The sequence below is a fragment of the Dreissena polymorpha genome, chromosome 7 (genome assembly GCF_020536995.1).
Source record: "Dreissena polymorpha isolate Duluth1 chromosome 7, UMN_Dpol_1.0, whole genome shotgun sequence".
NCBI lineage: Eukaryota > Metazoa > Mollusca > Bivalvia > Myida > Dreissenidae > Dreissena > Dreissena polymorpha.
In genome coordinates this window covers 52650057-52671781 of record NC_068361.1, presented here as the reverse complement: position 1 = coordinate 52671781, position 21725 = coordinate 52650057, and the positions used below count along the sequence as shown (strand labels likewise).

Genomic DNA, 21725 nt, shown 5'->3' with positions numbered 1-21725 from the left:
TCATTTATATAAAGATATTTCTTAAGTAAACTCAATGAAAGAAAAATAGGGTAATCACAATACAGCGTAAACATCATACAGAGCTGACAACTTCGTTATAAAATATTACAACATCGCAATAAAACCGGACTTACGTAAAAAAGAAGGCCACCAAAGCACAAATGACTACTGTAGCGTCGAGAATGTTCCATGGATCACGGCAATATGCCTTTGGGTGCAGGATGATGCCCAAGTCGACAATCTGGTAAATATATTTCGGTATTTTATTTACAATATAATGAAACCATTTCTTTGAATCTTAACTCGATTAATGATGAACCCCTATTCTTGAATCCATTAAAGGTTTTATTGGAAATGAATAAAAACCTCTTAACAAAAGATTTGCCGAAAACCTTCCTAACATCCCCATAGCGTACTGTCACCTATGCTCAATGATAATTAGCTAAAAAAATGAGGGATACGTTTGAACATAAGCATATAGAGGATATGTGTTCATGTCAGTGTAAGATCGTTTGTTATTTCATGAGTGATCATAGAAAATATATTTTCTAGAGATGCAACCTTACCGACCAACCGACCAACAAAGAAAACGACCGGCAGAGTGCCTGAAATATATCCCATCTCCAACTGCGTTGGTTAGGGTATAAACAATCGGTATATATTTTCTAAAATGAAAACGCATTTAGTGTAGGCTTTGCATTAAATGAAAACTACGATCATTTTGATTACTTCATATGGATAATTAACAGTTAGATAAAGTTTGATATAATTGAAGAACCTTCAAAATAAGTTCTATGGTGAAGACACCAGTGAACACGTAGTCGAAGTAGTTAAGGATCAGGTTATGGTAGGAGTTCTCGTTGACAGGGTCTTCGGCGGCCAGGGCAATGCTGCTGGCACTGATCACGATCATGATGAAGATGTCAAAGTAGCGAAGGTTGACAACGAAATGGCAAAACCGACGAACGCTGCAAACAATTAAGTATTAATTTGACTTGATTATTATATTGTCATGATAAGATCTTCAATGACAATCATGGTGTTAAGTAAGCAAAGGGGTATAATTAAGTACAGAACAACTAAAGGATGTAAACTATGATAAAAAAATCATATATGCGATTATATTTGTATAGTGAAGGTTTCAGTAACAATTATGATATCATTACTAACAATAATATCATTATGTTGGTTAAATATCTATGGTAAAACATAATGTATGTAACAAGTTTGATTTTGATTCCAAGAATTATGAAGAAATCAAAGAAGCACAGGTGAACACTAAAATTGCCCGCTTAGAAAACATAATGTTATTTTTGTAAAAACCAACAATAATTAATATTAAACATGAAGTCAATAGGTATTTATTACAATATAAATATAGTTTGCAGTTGGTAGTTTGTAATACATTTTAGTCATTTAAGGGTTAATAGTAATACTAAAGAATGATAGCTAAAATAGTCAATACATCGACAGAAACGGCACATATTTACTTACGGATTTGTTGGACTAAAATAGTCAATACATCGACAGAAACGGCACATATTTTACTTACGGATTTGTTGGACTAAAATAGTCAGTACATCGACAGAAACGGCCCATATTTTACTCACGGATTTGTTGGACTAAAATAGTCAGTACATCGACAGAAACGGCCCATATTTTACTCACGGATTTGTTGGACTAAAATAGTCAGTACATCGACAGAAACGGCCCATATTTTACTCACGGATTTGTTGGACTAAAATAGTCAGTACATCGACAGAAACGGCACATATTTTACTCACGGATTTGTTGGACTAAAATAGTCAGTACATCGACAGAAACGGCACATATTTTACTTACGGATTTGTTGGACTAAAAATGAACATGGAGCTGTACGGCAACATCGGTTTGGGCTGACCGAATCCTCCTTGCTCCTGGCTAGTGTTGGTGTTCTGTCTGGGCATGTCCATATTGTTGCTCCGCGTTGAAGCTGTTAAAATAAAATACAACAACGAATAACACCAATGAATGAACAGAAACTATGATTGGAAGCATTGACAGGTCACTAAAGCGAATTAATTATTTGCAAGCGGCGTATTGGTCGTTTTGACATGTTTAAATAATTAAAAGGAAAACGTTTAAGATATGAGAAGACATAACATTTACAATTATAGATTGCAACAAAGATTAATAATATCACTTGAAACAACCAATAACCAAAAGATGTGGGTTGACCTAAAATACATTTTGCTAATTAATGGATGAAGTCTAAACTTCGTACACAAGATCTATCAATATGGGTCATTGTATTTTCAGTCGATCTTGAAAATGCTAAATTCTAAGAAGACATTTCAATAATAACTCTGTAGACGAAGGACACAAGAAATATTTTTAAATAGAATGATAAGCAACGACAAAAGAAGAGTCTATTATGATCATAGAAATTCATTATTTCCAGTTTCTAGCAAAATGACATTAGTCAAATATTGTTAGAATCGAATTAATGTTCTGGAGGTATGATGTATAAAGCACAAATAACCTAAATGTATTCATGCAATAACAATTGCATGTATTTATATGCTTTTTAGTTATGTTCAGTTAAAAAATACGTATGATTCTCCTTCTCAGAATCGCTGTTGTTATTTGAATTTACATATTTATAAATTGTGTAACAATTTGATAACAATTTTAATATATAGACACTTGACATGAGTTTCTTTTAAATTGTTGGCATTAAAGATGTCGAACATGTGTATAAGTCTTAATAAATTGTCAGTTTTGTTCAGTTTAATATGGAATATACCTACCTTCATCTGGTCGGGTGGCTTGAGGCGTGGCAGGACGCCCCGTGCCGCCTGTTAGAGCAAGATCCTTCGTAAGGTTGTCTTTCAGGTTATTTTGGCTTATGTTCGCGTCTAATTTTCCTCGTCCACTGAAAGATATACTGCAACTGAAACGTTGCCGAGTACGTCAAAATGCTTTGACGGTGCAAACGCAATAGGACGATTTCGTATTGGTTTAATTGAAATAAAAGCAACTTGGTATATATTTTCATTTTATTCCTAGTTGAAATAATGCAACATCAAGCAAAACACGAACCCTTGTTTCGAAGAAATATTTAAATCCTCACAGTAAGAAGTACGAATTTCTTTCTTTATGTTAATAAACGAGTTTTGGTACAAAGCTAACCGTTGGTTTACATACTTAAACATTTACTTTACGATTATACTAAAATATGGTCTAAACTGGGAATTAGCGTAATAGAATTTGCGACAAAATATCGATACTGTTAGAAGTTGTTTACTGGTTTTAGGTCATTTGATATTGACGGTGTAAATTTCTTATAATAATAATGTCATGGGATGTGTAATCAATACAATTCATACAATAATAACGTCATGGAAAGTGTCAATCAATACAATTCATACAATACAAATGGCATGGGATGTGTCAATCAATAAAATTCATACAATACTAATGTCATGGGATTCGTCAATCAATACAATTCATACAATACAAATGTAATGGGATGTGTCAATCAATACAATTAATACAATACTAATGTCATAGGATGTGTCAATCAATACAATTCAAACAATGTCATAAGATTCGTCAATCAGTACAATTCAAACAATAATAATGTCATGTAATGTGTCATTCAATACAATTCAAACAATACTAATGTCATGGGATGTGTCAATCAATACAATTCATACAATACTATTGTCATGGGATGTGTCAATCAATACAATTCATACAATACTAATGTCATGGGATGTGTCAATCAATAAAATTCATACAATACTAATGTCACGGGATGTGTCAGTCAATACAATTCATACAATACTAATGACATATGGGATGCGTCAATCAATACAATGCATATAATACTAATGTCATGGGATGTGCCAATCAATACAATTCATACAATACTAATGACATATGGGATGTGTCAATCAATACAATGCATATAATACTAATGTCATGGGATGTGTCAATCATTACAATTCATACAATACTAATGTAATGGGATGTGCCAATCAATACAATTCATACAATACTAATGTCATGGGATGTGTCAATCATTACAATTCATACAATACTAATGTAATGGGATGTGTCAATCAATACAATTCATACAATACTATTGTAATGGGATGTGTCAATCATTACAATTCATACAATACTAATGTAATGGGATGTGTCAATCATTACAATTCATACAATACTAATGTAATGGGATGTGCCAATCAAAACAACCGTAGCTTATCAATTGAAGCTTGATTAAGACAAGACTCAATATGCTTAATATAGGAATACTCGTTATGCTAAGCATTTGATAAAGTATCGTACATAAATCGTGAAATGCATTAAAAAAAAAACGCATGAATACGTTCACAAAAGCTTCAATATGAAAAGTCAATTGTATGTACTCAATTTCATAAGCATGGTAAATAAAAACATTTTTATGTGTTTCAAGCACAAACATATACTTGTTCTTACCTAAATATTTAGGTTCATCGAGATGTCAGAAAGTTTGATTTCTTAAAAATGTCTCGTAAGCTCTTCTTATGATATGAAAGTTACTTGGATGGTATTATTTTAACAGTTACCAAAATAAACACTTACTAGTTAAAGTTCGCGATCTTTGTTGCGGTTTCGTCGTTATTTTGCGGCGAAGGTGGACAGATGTTGACCATCGGAGGAACGGTTCCTGGTTGAAAATGATTTTCCATCGCTCGTCCAATTTCTTCTCGTTTCTAAAAGGGTTATAATGATAATACATTAGTTTTTCATTTTAGTTCTTGTTTACGTGATCCATCGGATATAAGAAGGCGTAAAAAGGTAAAGATTTGCAAGAAAGTAAGTGAAAACTCAATAAAGTGCTTAGTGTTCGTAGTGTTCATGCAAAATCTCTATTTAAATATTTGATAGTTGCACATTATATAAAATATAGTAATGTTCATGTAATAGAAAATATAGCACTTTAATCATAATCAGCTATTTAGCGTTCTTTAATTATTTATTTTTCTGGTATACCAATATGCAGACTTTTGGTTCATAAAAGGTCTGATAAGATCACATGGCAGCAGAAACAAGACTATTGCCAAGCAATATGGTCCCCTACCGGTGAAACTCCACCATTTTCAGCAATATTTCTAGTCTATGTGTTGCCATAGCAACCATAATTCTTGACGTAGGAAAAAAAAGACTAGCATAATCTCCATATTGCTATCTCTCCATATTTCAAATTTTATGAAAAAAAATTAAGAACTGTTTAAGTTATCGCAAGATCCACCATTTTCAGCAATATTTCTTGTCTATGTGTTGCCATAACAACCAGAATTATTGACGTAGGGACAAATGAAATTACGTGCATCATCTCCATATTGCCATCTGTCCATATTTCAAGTTTCATGAAAAAATATGAAGAACTTTTAATGATATCGCAGGATTCAGAAAAGTGTGACAGACTGACTGACTGACAGACAGACAGAGCGCAAACCATAAGCCCCCTCCGGTTTCACCGGTAGTGGACAATAAGCAGGAAGAATAGCAAACACAACTATCTATGAACATGGTCAGCTTCAACATCAATAATGCTATCTTTAACGTTACTCAAATCACTCAGTCGGAGTCTTCTTTTTGTGTGTAAAAACTAACAAAAAATTTAATAAAATATCGTTTGAATGTGATCGTTTATATGCAATATCCAGTATACAGTATATTGTAAGATAGATAGGAATTTATAACACACGCATGCAGAAAATAATAAGAATTTACCACTTTTACATTACATATATCGCTTAACTTTGTCTTGGCCGTTCTATATGCTGAACATATTTCAACATGCTACAATATGCACCCGACGAGTATATTACGGGAATATTACCATGCATTTATATTAACTTGGAAGCAAACGGAAAATGCGTAAACAATTGAACGTCACTAATTATTTTAATTAGACATTTTTTCTAGTTATACATTATATGTCCACACAAATAAAGGCGGGGAAACACTGACTGATTGACATACTTCGGGGTGATGATGCTCTGTCAGGAACATCATTGCTTTCTAAGAGGAAAGAAAGGTGCAAGGTACAAAAACAATCGTCTATGTGCAAACTATACATGTAATAATAGTATTTAATGTGCAAAATATCAATTTTATAGTAATCCATAATGTGCTAAGTATAAATGTACACTTATGCAGTGTATAAACAAGCAACGCAATAATAGTCTTTAACGTGCATATAAGCATTATAATAATTTGTTTACAATTTTCGAACTATCAATGCTATAATAGTCTTTAATGAGTAAACAAGCAATTGTATAACAGCTTTCAATATGTAAACTAGCAATTCATAATAGTTGTTAATGTGTAAACAAAGAGCGCATAATAGTTTTAATTGGTTAAATGTCAATATAACGATAGTCCCTAATTTAAAAACTGGCGATTTGATAATGTTCTTTCATGTTTAAACTATAAACCAAATGAGTAATAGCAATTTAATAATTATATGCATACTATTCTGTATTTTTCAAACCAGCATTATAATGATAGCCTGTATGGTGCCTTGGTAAAACATGTAATTTCTTCTGATTGAGGAAAGATATGAGCAAGGTTAATACACAAGTCTTGTATCAATTGACACATTTCAGCAATTTATAAGAGGAAACGCTTGTATAAGGTTACATTCAAGTTAATTATTGCGTTCTATGAGGATAGAATGATGCAGGCTACGTAATTATAAAAGTAAATGTATACGTAAGTGTACTTAATTATAGTTTCTAAGAGAAAGGCGGTATATTCAACATCTGCAAAACAATTTTTCCTTAACGACAACATTGGAAATCGAAACACATTTGAAACTAAAATAGGGTAGTATAACAGTCATGTGTACTATGGATTAAAGAAAATTACTTTATGTATCGAAACATGTGCAGTAGTTAAAGCTTAACTATTACATGAGAATACTTAATGAACATAAAAATAATAAATGGCTCTCGTAGCCATGGATTTAATATTTGTTATATGTTATATACATTTTACAATAAAGAGATACCGCTTGTGTTTGAAATATATATTCTAAGAAATATTCATGTTAAAAACATCATGATATTATTACATCTAAACAATCTAGATGAATTAAAATACACTGTCTATTACCATAGAGTATTGGTACATTGTTTTGTATATTTGTTTACAATATTACTGATGGATACGTGTTGGTTTATTAAACAAACGGAAAAATGTATATATATGATGTACCATTTATAAAAAAAAATATCGGGTAAACATAACTAATCATCTTGTAAAGTAAACCGTAAAACACTAAACGGAACATTTACGAAATAATGCACATGCTTTTAACATCACGGTACGGACTGACTGACAGACAATCAATTACCATATTGAGAGGAATGTCGTTGTAAATGCTCATCATCTTTGGGTGAAAATAAAAAAAGTCATTCTCGTGAAGACCACAATATATAAGTATACATATAAAGGTACACGTATGCAGCAAAGGAATACGATTGGTTCATTATTTATTTGATGGAATGTGTAAGTAACGTCAACGTATTGCACCCATGTATACTTACAAAGTGGCATGTTTAAACTAAACGCTTATGCGACAGTAATTAAAACACTGCTAAAAAGCAGAATGGAAACGGTAAATTACAACTGTGCAAATCCGTGTGATAGAGTGATAATTAAACTAGCTACATACGACAATGTTCTATCAAAGAAAACATACATATATAAATGAAAGAAGATATTTTTTGTTCGGTTATGGGTTGAATCATTATATTTCAGATGTAACCAGTCGGCTTCGTAGTTATAATTGTTATTGTTGGAACATAAGTATTATTAAAAAATGGTTTAACAGTTCAACGTTCACATCTAGTGTTTGAAGTGAATTCAAGCATACAACATCATAGTGAGTTTAAGGAAATCCAAAACCTCTAAAAATAGACAAAACTAAAATATCTGCATGACGTCAGCGTACATCAAAATTCTAAATATACTTTTTATTCAAAAAGGAACGAGTTGATTTCGATAGACGTCATACAGACATAAGGTGAAGTGAGCAAGACAAAAGTTTGTTCCCAATCATGAAAAAAGTGCATGGTTATCACCAACATTCTTGAATAAGTTTGTATATCAGCTTCGATTGAAATATTGCTTCACAAAGTTTGAAAAAAGGGCAAACGGAAATTGCCATCATTGAAATTAGAGTCGGTGATTACCAAGCTAAAATATTAACAAGTGAAAAAAGAAGGTTTTCTTGTTTAGTATTTGCTTACCTCTTCTCTGGCGGCTTCATTTTCTTCATCGTCCGCTGTCAGTTCTTGGGCGTTAGTAAGGTTGTCTACGGCGATGGCAAGGAACACATTCAGAAGAGTGTCTTCGTTGTGATCAAGGAACTAATGTTGTGTGTGGTAATTTTTCTTAATGTCTCAAATAGTTCAAGTCTGTTATACCCGAATTTGCTTAAGCCCACCGTTTTCCATATTGCAAACAATGTGTTTGCAATAATCACAATGTTTATTAAGTTAAGTTTCTGTTGCAAATGCATCACATCTTTTGATTTTAATATATATATATATATGTGTGTGTTTAAGGTTTATAGACAAAGTAGCATAGCAGGCAATGCTGTGTCCAAACTTGTCTTTTGCAGCTCAAAACGCAAAAAATGAACTACCTTTTAAGCTAGTTGGAGAGCTTCACTTTTGAATAAAAAAATGTGAAATAAATGTCAACAATTTTCTTTTCGATAAAGTTATGTTAATCAAATGTTAAGTTTTTAGTAATGGTATTTACTATGTAGTTACATGACATTCAGCTTCACCGGATTCGTAAGTTGTAAGTTCATATTATCAAAACCCTTTCCCACTTAGAAGCAAAGTGAAAATGGCTATGTGCAAACAGCATAAAACCAGAACAGCCTGCGAGTAACTCGCAGTCTGTTCAGGTTTTATGCTGTTTGCTGATCATCAGTATCTAAGGTTTGGAAATGAAGCCTTAAAAACTTGAATCTAGTAAGAGAGGTCTTAAATTAAATATAACTTTCTAAGGTACTACAAATGCGTGAAAATACGTATCTAAGGGGTGAAAGGTTAAATAAAGGATACAATTTCCAAAGACGACGAGGATGATGAAGTAGGAGCAATACACCATGCCATAGCCGTTGTCGTCGCCGGACCTAATACCGTTGTACATCACTTCATTCCAGTCTTCACCGGTTAGAATCTGCAACCAAAGTCAAATGCTATCCATTGTGTACACACCGGTCTTACTGACCTGTGTAATAACGCGAAAGAAATTGTGGGTAGCACTTTTTTTACGAGTGAAAAGTGAAAGCGAAAGTAGGTTAGGTAATCGTGCTTATAATAATCGCTATCCGTCTTAATAGAGATTCAAAATCACATTTAAACATAATTAAATAACATTTCTTTAAACAACATTCCGTTTTAACACACACTAAAAACTATTTTTCTTTCATTATTTACATTTTCATAACTACGCAGAAGTACTTTTGCAGAAGCATAATTCCCCAAACCAGGGGAATTTGATGCGTCTTAGTATAGAGGTGACGTCACCATCTATGTATAGAATTAAGGGCAATCTGTATTTGTCATATTTGCAAACGTTTCACCTGAATATGTCACTTGGATCTTAAGTTATCGTCACTTAATTTCTCCTTTCACTAATTTAAGCATTTTTGTATGTTGACATGATTTAAAAGCCTTCCTATTTGGTCACGTCAATGTATTGTTTGACAACAATACCTTTTTGACATGCCATTTCTTGTTTAGCGAATGTATTCCATTCATATGTAATATGTATGTTGTTTCTTTAATACTGCTTACTTGAAACACTGTGAGGAGAGCCCTGATGAACGAATCAAAGTGGCTCGACGGTCGACCTTCATCAAAATTCATCCTGGAAATATGTTGATATTTTTTTTTAATATAACGATTTCCAGTACCCCCTCATCGTCTGCAAAAGACCATATCCACTAAACCACGCGTAAACAAGGTTTCCAAAAAGTGTTTATACACTTTAGGAAATTCCGATTTGTCAGCAATCTATTTGATTTGCACGAATGGCAAGAATTGTTTATGTCATTTTAAAAATAACTCCACCAGACAACATAGTGCACCGTATTGGTTGATAATATTAGGATTAAGGACATTCTCTTGTATAATAGAAACGTCACATGAACTTGTTTACATAAGTTCGTATCTTTGAAAAAGTCAATAAATATGTTTAATAAAATGTATATGATGTTTAAGATAGTCATTGGTTATTGTAATAGCAAGAACATACGTGGATTACACACATTGCTATACCCGCGATTTGAATCCAGGACCTCTACTGTACCCAAATGGTTTTTAACCCTTTTTATTTATAAGTAACCTATTTTCTTATGGGCAGTTTTATTACTATTGGCTATTGTTTTCTTGTTCAGTCTTTGGTGGGAATTTGAAGAAGAAAGGCGGACATTTTCTTCATTATTTTTATTATTATTAATAAATCAGGATTTCCACTGGCTGCGTTCACGTGAGCGTGGAGTGTAGAAGAACGAGGAGCCATTCAATTCCACCCATTGGACGGGGCTTAGCCATAGATTAACTACATCCTGATCAACTATCTTTGAATTATATCGTTAACTTATATGAATACTTCGAAACGAGAAAAATGAACCGTATTGAGTTATATCGTCCTCTTATGTGGGCGATGACCCAAAAGAACCCCAGAGTTATACTATTACTCATGCAAACTTTACTATTGTATAGCGCTAAACAGCAACGCTCTGATAGAACGTTTTTTCTAAATTCTCGAAGAAAAAGCGTTCCAAACGCTTTATTACTTTACCGATTTCGAATGATAATTGTCCATGAAACAACCGATATATTTTTTTTAATATTTCCTAGTCAGGACTGCTATTGCCCTTGTTTAAACATTATACATATAAACATTATTCATTTTTGATTATTTGACTATTAATTTGATAATCAACATTGAAACAATTAAACCGTGAACAAGTCCCTTTAAATGACGATGGATCGTGAAAGTTACTTACTCTCCACCGAATAGCTGCATTCCCAGCAAGGCGAAGATCAGGATGAAAAGGAAGAGGAGGAACAAGAGACTGACGATGGATTTCATACTGTCCAGCAGTGACACCACCAAGTTTCTCAGGTGGGACCAGTACCTATACAAGATTACTTTTACATGAATATAAATATAAACTTAACCGAAGTTAAAGTGGAACCAGAACATATAGAAAGTTGCGTTTCCAGAAAAGTCCAAAAATATCAATATAAACTATACACAGCGTATAAGTCGAACAAGTGCCTATAAATGATTGCGTTACCACAACTGTCAATATAAATATAAATTACACAGAATTTAGGGTGAGAGAAGTAAACAGAAAATTGTAAGTTCCAACAAAAGTTTGTCTAAGCTATACCGAATTTAAAGATTAAACCAATACATAAAGCGTTTTCATAAATGATACAAAATGAAATGACCGGTCACTAGAAAATGTCGAATGTCCACAAATTTATATTTAAATGTGGATAACAAAAATTGACGATGAAGAGTATCCATTGTTTTAAGATATAATCTACTTATTTCCCATTTTCATTAATTGAATTTATAAAGGCATAAACCAGGAGAAAATAGATCTTAATAACGTAACAGTGAAAAATATGTATTTGTTTTGCAGTTTGTACATTTTATTATATTTTTGTTTAAACAATTGCGTTATTCGCATGCACAATCATCAACAATATGAAAATAGTTTATACCCATTAGCTTTTTCACAGACTATGACTGTGTCCGTAGCAAAAGATTTTTGATTAGGGACTAACCTTGTTACTTTGAAAATCCTTAGCAACCGTAGAGCTCGCAGGGTGCTGAACCCGAAGGAGGCGCCCTCTTTGAATTCTGACCAAACTACTTCAAACACACTTCCGACTATCACCTGTATGGCAAATAAACACAATTAATTACTTTTACATATTTGTTATTTTTAGGCATTGTGTTTAAAACACACACTTAAATTATTTCATTTTATTACATTAACACGATAATAATTTTTTATTATTAATTATACAAACATGTAAAATAATTAATGATAAGATTATAGTAATCTCCTTTTAGTTATTAATTTTAAATTTTTGTTTACATAATAGGCACGTTGATCTAATTATGTATTTAATAATTTAAACATCTGTTGTAAATAACTTTCGAATAATGACGCAAATTACTGGAAAAGTTAAACACGCACTTGAATACGTACAATAAAACAGGTTAATTAAAGATTAAGCATAAGGCAATACATAATTCTAGCAAGTCCTACATGTAAACGAAGAAAACGAAGCCAACAGTTTATAGACAAAGTAAACTTATACAAGTGATTTTAACCCTTTGCATGCTGGGAAATTTGTCGTCTGCTAAAATGTCGTCTGCAGAATTTCTAAAATTAGCATTTTCTTCCATTTTTTTCAAAGAATACTATCAGAACAGCAAACAGTTTGGATCCTGATGAGACGCCACGTTCTGTGGCGTCTCATCTGGATCAATACTGTTTGCAAAGGCCTTTAAAATCCGGTTCCCGCACTGAAAGGGTTAACAGATCGATTATATTGTTCTACTATTTGCAAGGCTGGAACTTACAACACAGTCGAAGATATTGAAAGACGACTGGAAATACGTGAAGATCCCAAGGCCGTACATTTTGATGAACATCTCGCACATGAAGAGCCCCAGGAACAAAAACTCTGTCACGTCTTAAACATATTGAACCCATTTATGCCTAGTGGACTCTCCCATCCTTCTAAATTGGATCAATTTATTTAAAAAAATAGGGATGTCTTATATTTATATTTCTATATTTAGAATATTTCTTAAAGAAATTCCTTTCAGCAAACAGCGCAGACCCAGATGAGATGCCGCATCATGCGGCGTCTCATCTGGGTCTACGCTGTTTGCCAAGGCTTTTTTTCTAGACGCTTTGCATAAATGGGTTAATACGAAGAGGTTATTTAGTCAAAGATGGGACGAGGTAGCCATTGTATTTTTGACATCGTGTTGACTTGGTACGAGTTCTCTCCACAAATGGACTACAGAGTCCGTTTATACCGTTAAGCCAATAGCTTTTGAATGAATTAAATTAAAGATAGAAACTATCGATCACAATTTTTTCGATTAAAAATTAAAAACACATACGTAATCACTGTTGAAAATATCCATTAACATGTACACATGGGCGCGGTTTATTTATATCTCATGTCATTTGCGTGTTTTTGTAGATTACACATTATATTCGTTGATAAGTAAAAATGTATACATACAGTAGATATAAAAAAACACGTTAAATAAACTTACAAAAGTGGCAAAATCGAGTGTAATCTTTTAAAAAGAAACGATATTTAGAGCATCATGGCCAGGGATTTATAAATGAGTTGTGTGGCGCACAAATGTACGATAAAAACGTACGATTTTTTTAATGCATATATTCCGGCATAAGTATCGCAAAGGTAAAAGGAACGCACTGGGATGGTGGTAATTCACAGAATAAGCGTGGAAATAAGATGCTTAATGGCAAGTATTTAAACACAGACGGACCTACAATAGACTTAGCCCATAGTTTTAAAAAATTTCCAAAACAAAAAGATTAACCTTCGAGTAACAAATTAAGGTGACCGATCATCAAAATTGCATACCATATCATACGTAGCATGTACAATCATACCATATGCATCTATTTATCATGAAACGTCAAGTACTATTGGTGAATTTTATGGGTCAGCGTTGTTTACGCCTAAAGAAAAGTAGTAAGCTTTTAAAATTTGTTGAATACTTACACAGAAACTTGGTGTGCCAGTCGGGTTGACCGTAATGCTCAGAGGCCACTGAGATTGTGTTCAAGAACACCAAAACTATCACAATCCAGTAAAATGCTTGACTTTTGATTGCCTTTCGTACTGCCAATCTGAAAATTACGAAATAACAACATATAATAAGTATAAAAAAATTAAGTTTACTAATAGTCATATGTTTAATTTTGAAATATCCAGGACAGTATGTATTAACAGTTAACATGATAACAATAGGTATCTGAGTTTTTTCTTATTTTTTTTTCTGTATTTTTCGATAAAGCGCAAACATGAATCATAACTTTAATGCAAAAGATTTCATATTGAAATATTTGTTGAATGTGGAACAGCGCATACATTACAGTTAGATAGCATGCTCGGAGTCTACCACTTCTATAAACAATGGGTGCATTCTCTATATAACAAAATTAAACCACAAATAACGTTACATATTATTTGAAACGGGCCATAATAACATTTGTAGTAGATTATCCACCGATATATTATACGATGTTATGAAAGTAAATGAATTCTGTTTGAGTTTAAGACAAAGAATTGTATGGTAATATCTTAACAAGAGCACCGCCTTGCGGGTGCAGACCGCTCATCTATTTTCTTTTTAAAGGTGAAGGGACTCTCATTTTCAATCACAAAGGAGGGAGGAGTGGAGTGAAGAGGGGTGTATAGTGTGGGGTTGTGGACATTTATTACATTATCTTCCAAAAAAGCGAAAAAAAAAAATCGGGGGGGGGGGGGCGATGGAGGGGGGGGGGGGGGGTTTGGGTGCGATGGTTGGACGGTATTTCAAACATAACAGTTTTAAAAAATGGGAGGGGGGGGTATAGTGTGAGGGTGTGATGGTAATTTGTGAGATGATCTTAAAAAAAAAAAAAAAAAAAAAAAAAAAAAAAAAATTGGGGGTGGGGGTGGGGTGGGGGGGGGTGGGGTGGGGGGGTGGGGGGGGTATAGTGTGAGGGTGTGGTGGTCATTTGTGAGATGATCTTAAAAAAAAAAAAAAAAAAATAGGGGGGGGAGGGGGGAGGGGGAAGGGGGGGGAGGGGGGGGGAGGGCACGGGGGATGGTTTGGGTGGAGTCTATTGTGGTATGTCAGGTAAGAGTAGTTTCATCAAAGTATCAATCAAATCTAATCATAAATAAAGAAGTTATGGCAATTTTAGCAAAGTTTAATAATTTGACCTTGAGAGTCAAGGTCATTCAAAGGTCAAAGTAAAATTCAAGTTGCCAGGTACAGTAACCTCATGATAGCATGTAAGTATTTGAAGTTTGAAAGCAATAGCCTTGATACTTAAGAAGTAAAGTGGATCGAAACACAAAATTTAACCATATATTAAAAGTTACTAAGTCAAAGAAGGGCCATAATTCCGTAACAATGACAACCAGAGTTATGCAACTTGTCCTTTTACTGTACCCTTATGATAGTTTGTGAGTGTTCCAAGTATGAAAGCAATATCTATGATACTTTAGGGGTAAAGTGGACCAAAACATAAATCTTAACCAAATTTTCAATTTTCTAAGTATAAAGGGCCCATAATTCCGTCCAAATGCCAGTCAGAGTTACATAACTTTGCCTGCACGGTCCCCTTATGATAGTTCATAAATCTTGCAAGTATGAAAGCAATAGCTTTGATACTGTAGGAATAAAGTGGACCTAAACACAAAACTTAATCAAATTTTCAATTTTCTAAGTATAAAAAGGGCACATAATTCTGTCAAAATGCCAGTCAGAGTTACATTACTTTGCCTGCACAGTCCCCTTATGATAGTTAGTAAGTGTTGCAAGTATGAAAGCAATAGCTTTGATGCTTAAGGAATAAAATGGACCTAAACACAAAACTTAACCAAAATTGTCAATTTTCTAAGTATAAAAAGGGCAAATAATTATGTCAAAATGCATGCCAGAGTTATCTAACTTTGCCTGCCCAGTCCCCTCATGATAGTAAGTAAGTGTACCAAGTTTGAATGCAATAGCATTGATACTTACTGAGAAAAGTGGAACTAAACGCAAAACTTAACCAAAATTTTCAATTTTTTAAGTATAAAAAGGGCACATAATTCTGTCAAAATGCACGCCAGAGTTATCTAACTTTGCCTGCCCAGTCCCCTCATGAACGTAAGTAAGTGTACCAAGTTTGAATGCAATAGCATTGATACTTTCTGAGAAAAGTGGACCTAAACGCAAAACTTAACCGGACGCCGACGCCAACGCCAACGCCGACGCCGACGCCGACGCCGACGCCAAGGTGATGACAATAGCTCATATTTTTTTTTCAAAAAATAGATGAGCTAAAAATGAAATAAATATATCTCTTTTGAAAAAAAATAAGTTCTCTCTTTTAATCAGGTATTGCAATTATGAAATTATTCTTCCCAGTTTCTGATATTGTATCCAGGATATTGACACCCACTGAAGTTATATTCTTCTCTTTTAATGATGTGAACCATGTGTTCCCAACCGGATTATTCACGTTCAAAATGTGCTCCTATTGTTCATGGCTTGATTTTAATAAAGATCGTACGACTTGTTTAAATAACACTGGACATTTGGAAGAAGCGAATTCATTTCCGTGTTTTCTGCCATATATCCCATATTTTAAGAACTGTCTGATCGTTATAACATAACATTTACTAGCACAATTATGTCGTAAAAAGTTGAGCTGGGGAGTCAAATCTTTGATAAAACAAGCCCTTGATCTGTATAACAAAAATATGAACTTACAATTATTTTGTTTACTAATTTAAATTAAATTACTAGTGTCATTATGTCTTTTATGGCATGTTTGCTTTAAATAATTTTTTTAACGGATTGGTGGCATGTGAAAATTGTTTAAATATTTATCACAAAAAAATGTAGCTATGGCTTATTCATGATAAAGAACGAAAACGATTATTCTGACATGCGCTGTAATAATGCCACCGAAGTGTAGGGACTGAACAAAGGAAACAGCAGTGAGAAATAATATGCGCTAAACAAGGAAAATAACAAAATGATGGATTATAATGAGTGTGTGTTATGCGCTTTTTGCTCAGTGTTGTTTCTTTCTAATGAACGTTCAAACTCATCCCGTTTAGCAATAAAGATATAATATAGTAAGAACATCAATTCAGCCAAGCATCTTAAACCAATCCGTTTAACAATTTATAATTTAACCCATTTATGCCTAGTGGACTGTCCCATCCTTCTAAATTGGATCAATTTATTTCTTAAATTATGGATGTCTAGTATATTTATTTCTATATTTAGTATATTTATTTCTATATTTAGAATATTTTTGTTACAGAAATTCCTTTAAGCAAACAGCGCAGTTCCTGGTGAGACGCCGCATCATGCGGCGTCTCATCTGGGTCTACGCTGTTTGCCAAGGCCGTTTTTTCTAGATTGGATAAATGGATTAAATAGGCCATCCTTTTTATTCTACAAATGTTGGCTGTTCAATAATATAAACGGTGACCTTTTGGATTGTTACCATATAAAAGACCATTATATTTGAAAATAATAGGCAATTATGATCAGTTCTTATCATTTGAAGCTATTCAATATGTAATTGTCAAAACAAACAGGAATGCATTGTCAAACGTGTATATGCTTTACATGCCGTTTTGGTGGTAAAATGCCAATTGAAATTCTAAGATATATACGATCATAAATAAATCGTTGGATTGATATGAAAATGTGCTTATTTCTTGGATAGTTCAACTAGGGTCGAACATTGAACGTATAATTTTAACATGCGGTTTTTAAAGAGTGCATTGTTTTCCTTATGTTATACTTATGCTTAAAATGTAATCGTAACTTTGCGTTACACCAGAATGCATTTGCTCTAAAGAACATATCATTAAACGAGAATACAATACTTAAGTTGCATTCGTGAGGCTGCATATTTTCGAAAATGTTTAAACGAGAATAACTATAGAATAAATTATTGCACTTAGCGAAATGTTGCATTCACGTGATGTGTTCAATATGGGTTAATAACACAGTTGTGAACTTTCTAAAAAAAAGTACTGTTACAGTTAAATGAATTATTCATTTGTGGTATTTGACCATATGTTCGAAAACAATAAATGATGCACAGAAATAACTAGCTAACGAACAGTGTAATACTCCCCCGTAACTCACTGTGTCGAGTTGCTAATATCCGTATGTGAAATATTCGTTTTAAAGAAAGTCAATCATGATAAGTGTACATCGGCATTAAATAATATAAACACATTCATGTTTAAGGTGAGATTCATTAGTACGATATATCACGTTGCCTATACCACGTGACTTTTTAAGATCTGTGTTGGGAGAATAAAGCATTACCCACTTAATATTTTTGATGATGTCTTTTAAAATATTTCACCATTTTTAATGGGATAACGTGGAGACATTCGTGAGAGTTTTCTATAGGTATCATGATATTTTCAAACAAACAAGTATTTTTCAGTAAAGTGCAACCGCGCGTTTGTGATGAAGTCCCCACACTGATCCGACATTTTTCTAACCGTTCAAACGCGCGGTTGCACTTTACTGAAAAAATACTTATTTGTTTAAAAAGACCACAACTCTAACGAATGAGCGGGCTCTCTACTTTATCCAATTAAAAATGGTGAAATATTTAAAAAGAGATCCTTAACAATATTAACTGGGTCGCTCTTTATTCTCCCAACAAAGATACGAAAAAGTCACGTGGTATAGGCACCGTATACATACAAACGATACGCAAAGAATGTATAATACCATGAAAATTTAGATTATTAGCTTAGTGACCAATCGAATAAATGTTTGTCAAATTGATAAATCGCAAACTGTCATTAAATGAAGCAGATTAACCGCCTTAATCGCCACCATATGACATGACAAAATTGCCGGAAAAACGGAATGTTTATTTTATGTATAAAAAAACAAAGTGGGCTTTTAGCGATTTGCTTATTCCTGCATGTAGAACGCACTTAATGTCTTTTGTTAACAGATAGCATACATGCTAATATGCAACATATCCAAAATTTGTCCAAAATACATCCTAGTTTATGATTGCCAAACCACATAAGTTCAAGTTAATTAATTAATTAATAAACATCTTACATACATCGCAATATTCCTAACAATGACTTGTTCAGAGATTATATTATTTTGTAAGTATGCAATGAATGTACATTTCTTCAGTTTAAGCCAAACACTCGAGAATTAAGATTTGACAATTCAAATATTTAACGTTGCGAATATTAAGATAAACATGTTTTCCCCAAATTATATAACCAGTAAGAATATAGTAAGAGTATATGTAAGTGAAACACGTGTTTTAACCCATTTATGTCTAGTGGACTCTCCCATCCTTCTAAATTGGATATTTTTTTCCCAAAATTAGGGATGTCTAATGTATTTATTTCCATATTTAGAATATTTGTTACAGAAATTCTTTAAAGCAAACAGCGCAGACCCTGATGAGACGCCGCATCATGCGGCGTCTCATCTGGGTCTACGCTGGCCTTTTTTCTAGACGCTATAAATAAATGGGTTAAAATGACCAACAGACAAAAACAATTTACTGTATTCATGGTGTTAATCTTGACAAAACAAATGAGCAATATAGTACACACCGTCAATCGTAGATCATGTTAAAGGTAGAACACGTTTATTTTCAATCAGTACTTGATACGTACCGGCAGCGTTTTTCCATGCTCCAAAATGCAGCATAGCGTCCGGTTGAGCTGTTTCTTTGAAAATTCCTACCTAAAGCATTTCCTGCAACAATAAGTATATAAATATGCATATATTTAAAGGAACATGTTCAGGTGCACTTATTTTAATCATGAATTAACCCATTTATGCCTAGCTTCTAGAAAAAAGGCCTTGGCAAACAGCGTAGACCAAGATGAGACGCCGCATGATGCGGCGTCTCATATGGGTCTGCGCTGATTGCTGAAAGGAATTTCGATGTAAGAAATATTCTAAATATAGAAATAAATATACTAGACATCCTTATTTTTTTAAATAAATTGATCCAATTTAGAAGGATGGGAGATTCCACTAGGCATAAATGGGTTAATGATATATACTTTCCAATGAACGAAGGTCCCATAGTCATAAAGGCGGAGAACACCAGTTTGAATATAACATTAACTATTTCATTTTTTAGACGTCCAATAGATAAATACAACAGTAGTTGAATTCTTCATACTACACGTTAGCGAAATGACTACTTTCAGATTAAACAAGGGCATGATTTCACAATTCTAAACATCATTTTTTTCATGTCACAATACAAATTACTAATGTTGCAAAAAACAAATGCCATGTTGAATCAAACCTGAAGTCTGATAATCACAATAGTTGATATTATGTAATGGAACGTTATTTGAAAACGATTTTTACTGAAGAAATACGACACTATAATGCCCAATCTGTATTGTTTTCGGAAATGTGTTGATATCTCTCGTTAAAAAGGTAATGTTTTTCATTCCACGAAGAATAAAAGAATCCCTACTGGCAAAATTGATAGGTTGAAACAAAGTGAACCAAACATCTGAAGGAAAAAAAATGCACATTTTGTATGGCTTCCTTTTTTTTTACAACCGATCGATTTGACGATTATTTCCGGAAATATTTCCGTAGACATTAATTGTTTACCGACAGACAGCGAACGTTCCTAAGACTTCGTCATTTGTCGAGAGTAATCAATTTACCAGCAAAATGACAAACATACGTTTTGATGGGTGACCTTAGTAAGAAATAAAACACTATAAAGTTTAACTATGACTTGAAATATTTTATCAAAAGCTTGTATTATTATTTTGTTCGAAAATAGTATGCGTTTATTTGCACAAAAATGCTTATATTTTACTAATCAAATCAAGCATGTGTAAGCCGGTAATCGTTAAAGAAGGTTGAGAGATGGGCTAGTGTGTAAAGTCATATTTAGTAAATAATGGATTTATTTCTCCAAAATAATTAAGTTTATTAAAAAGAGATGAGATCCATGTCATGTTGGTTTCATATTGCAATAAAACGTATATTACTAATTGCTCGATTACGCATTACATTAATATGTATAAAAATCGCGTTCTGAGAAAACTGGGCATAATGCATGTGCGTAAAGTGTCGTCCCTAGTTAGCCGGTGCAGTCCGCACAGGCTAATCAGGGATAACTCTTTCCGCTTGTATGACATTTTTCGTTTTAATGAAGTCTCATCTTTGCAAAAATCCAATTTTGGCGGAAAGTGTCATCCCTGATTAGCCTGTGCGGATTGCACAGGCTAATCTGGGACGACACTTTACGCACATGCATTATGCCCAGTTTTCTCAGAACGCGACTTATATAATAGATTCAAAGGGGATTTGGAGACACAACTAAACAGGTATGTGTAAGGTTACCCACGCATGCCTTACAGTACCTAAAGCACAGATACGTGTACTGCATAAGGTAGTGGACAACGGGAAATAGTTCAAAGAGATTGCCACTAAAGACCACGTTTGACGATACCACAGGACACGTACACAAAAGTGCGTTATTTTGATAATATGAGACGTGCTCTGAGAAAACTGGGCATAATGCATGTGCGTAAAGTGTCGTCCCAGATTAGCTTGTGCAGTCCGCACAGGCTAATCAGGGTCGATACTTTCCGCCTTAATTGGATTTTTTGCTAAGAAGAGACCTCATTTAAACGAAAAATGTCATAAAAGCGGAAAGTGTCGCCCCTGATTAGCCTGTGCGGATTGCACAGGCTAATCTGGGACGACACTAAACGCACATGCATTATTCGCAGTTTTCTCAGAACGCGACTCATATCGAATAGATCTAGCCGAAATCACGACGAGAAGTGAAAGCGAGCACCGCTCCAGAGACA

At 33.6% G+C, this 21725-nt stretch overlaps 1 protein-coding gene across 1 annotated transcript in view; it reads right to left on the bottom strand.

The window, feature by feature from the left end:
- The window catches only part of LOC127838695 (voltage-dependent calcium channel type A subunit alpha-1-like), a 144187-nt gene that overhangs the window by 55447 nt on the left and 67015 nt on the right, over positions 1-21725 (bottom strand). Inside the window, exons 12-24 of the mRNA XM_052366578.1 lie at positions 19531-19623; positions 13866-13985; positions 12676-12788; positions 11868-11980; positions 11075-11206; positions 9858-9930; positions 9120-9237; positions 8292-8392; positions 4612-4742; positions 2790-2914; positions 1843-1972; positions 779-968; positions 135-241 (exon numbers count right to left, since the gene is read on the bottom strand). Coding sequence (XP_052222538.1) covers positions 135-241; positions 779-968; positions 1843-1972; positions 2790-2914; positions 4612-4742; positions 8292-8392; positions 9120-9237; positions 9858-9930; positions 11075-11206; positions 11868-11980; positions 12676-12788; positions 13866-13985; positions 19531-19623 — 1546 coding nt within the window. The remainder of the gene's footprint in view (positions 1-134; positions 242-778; positions 969-1842; positions 1973-2789; positions 2915-4611; positions 4743-8291; positions 8393-9119; positions 9238-9857; positions 9931-11074; positions 11207-11867; positions 11981-12675; positions 12789-13865; positions 13986-19530; positions 19624-21725) is intronic.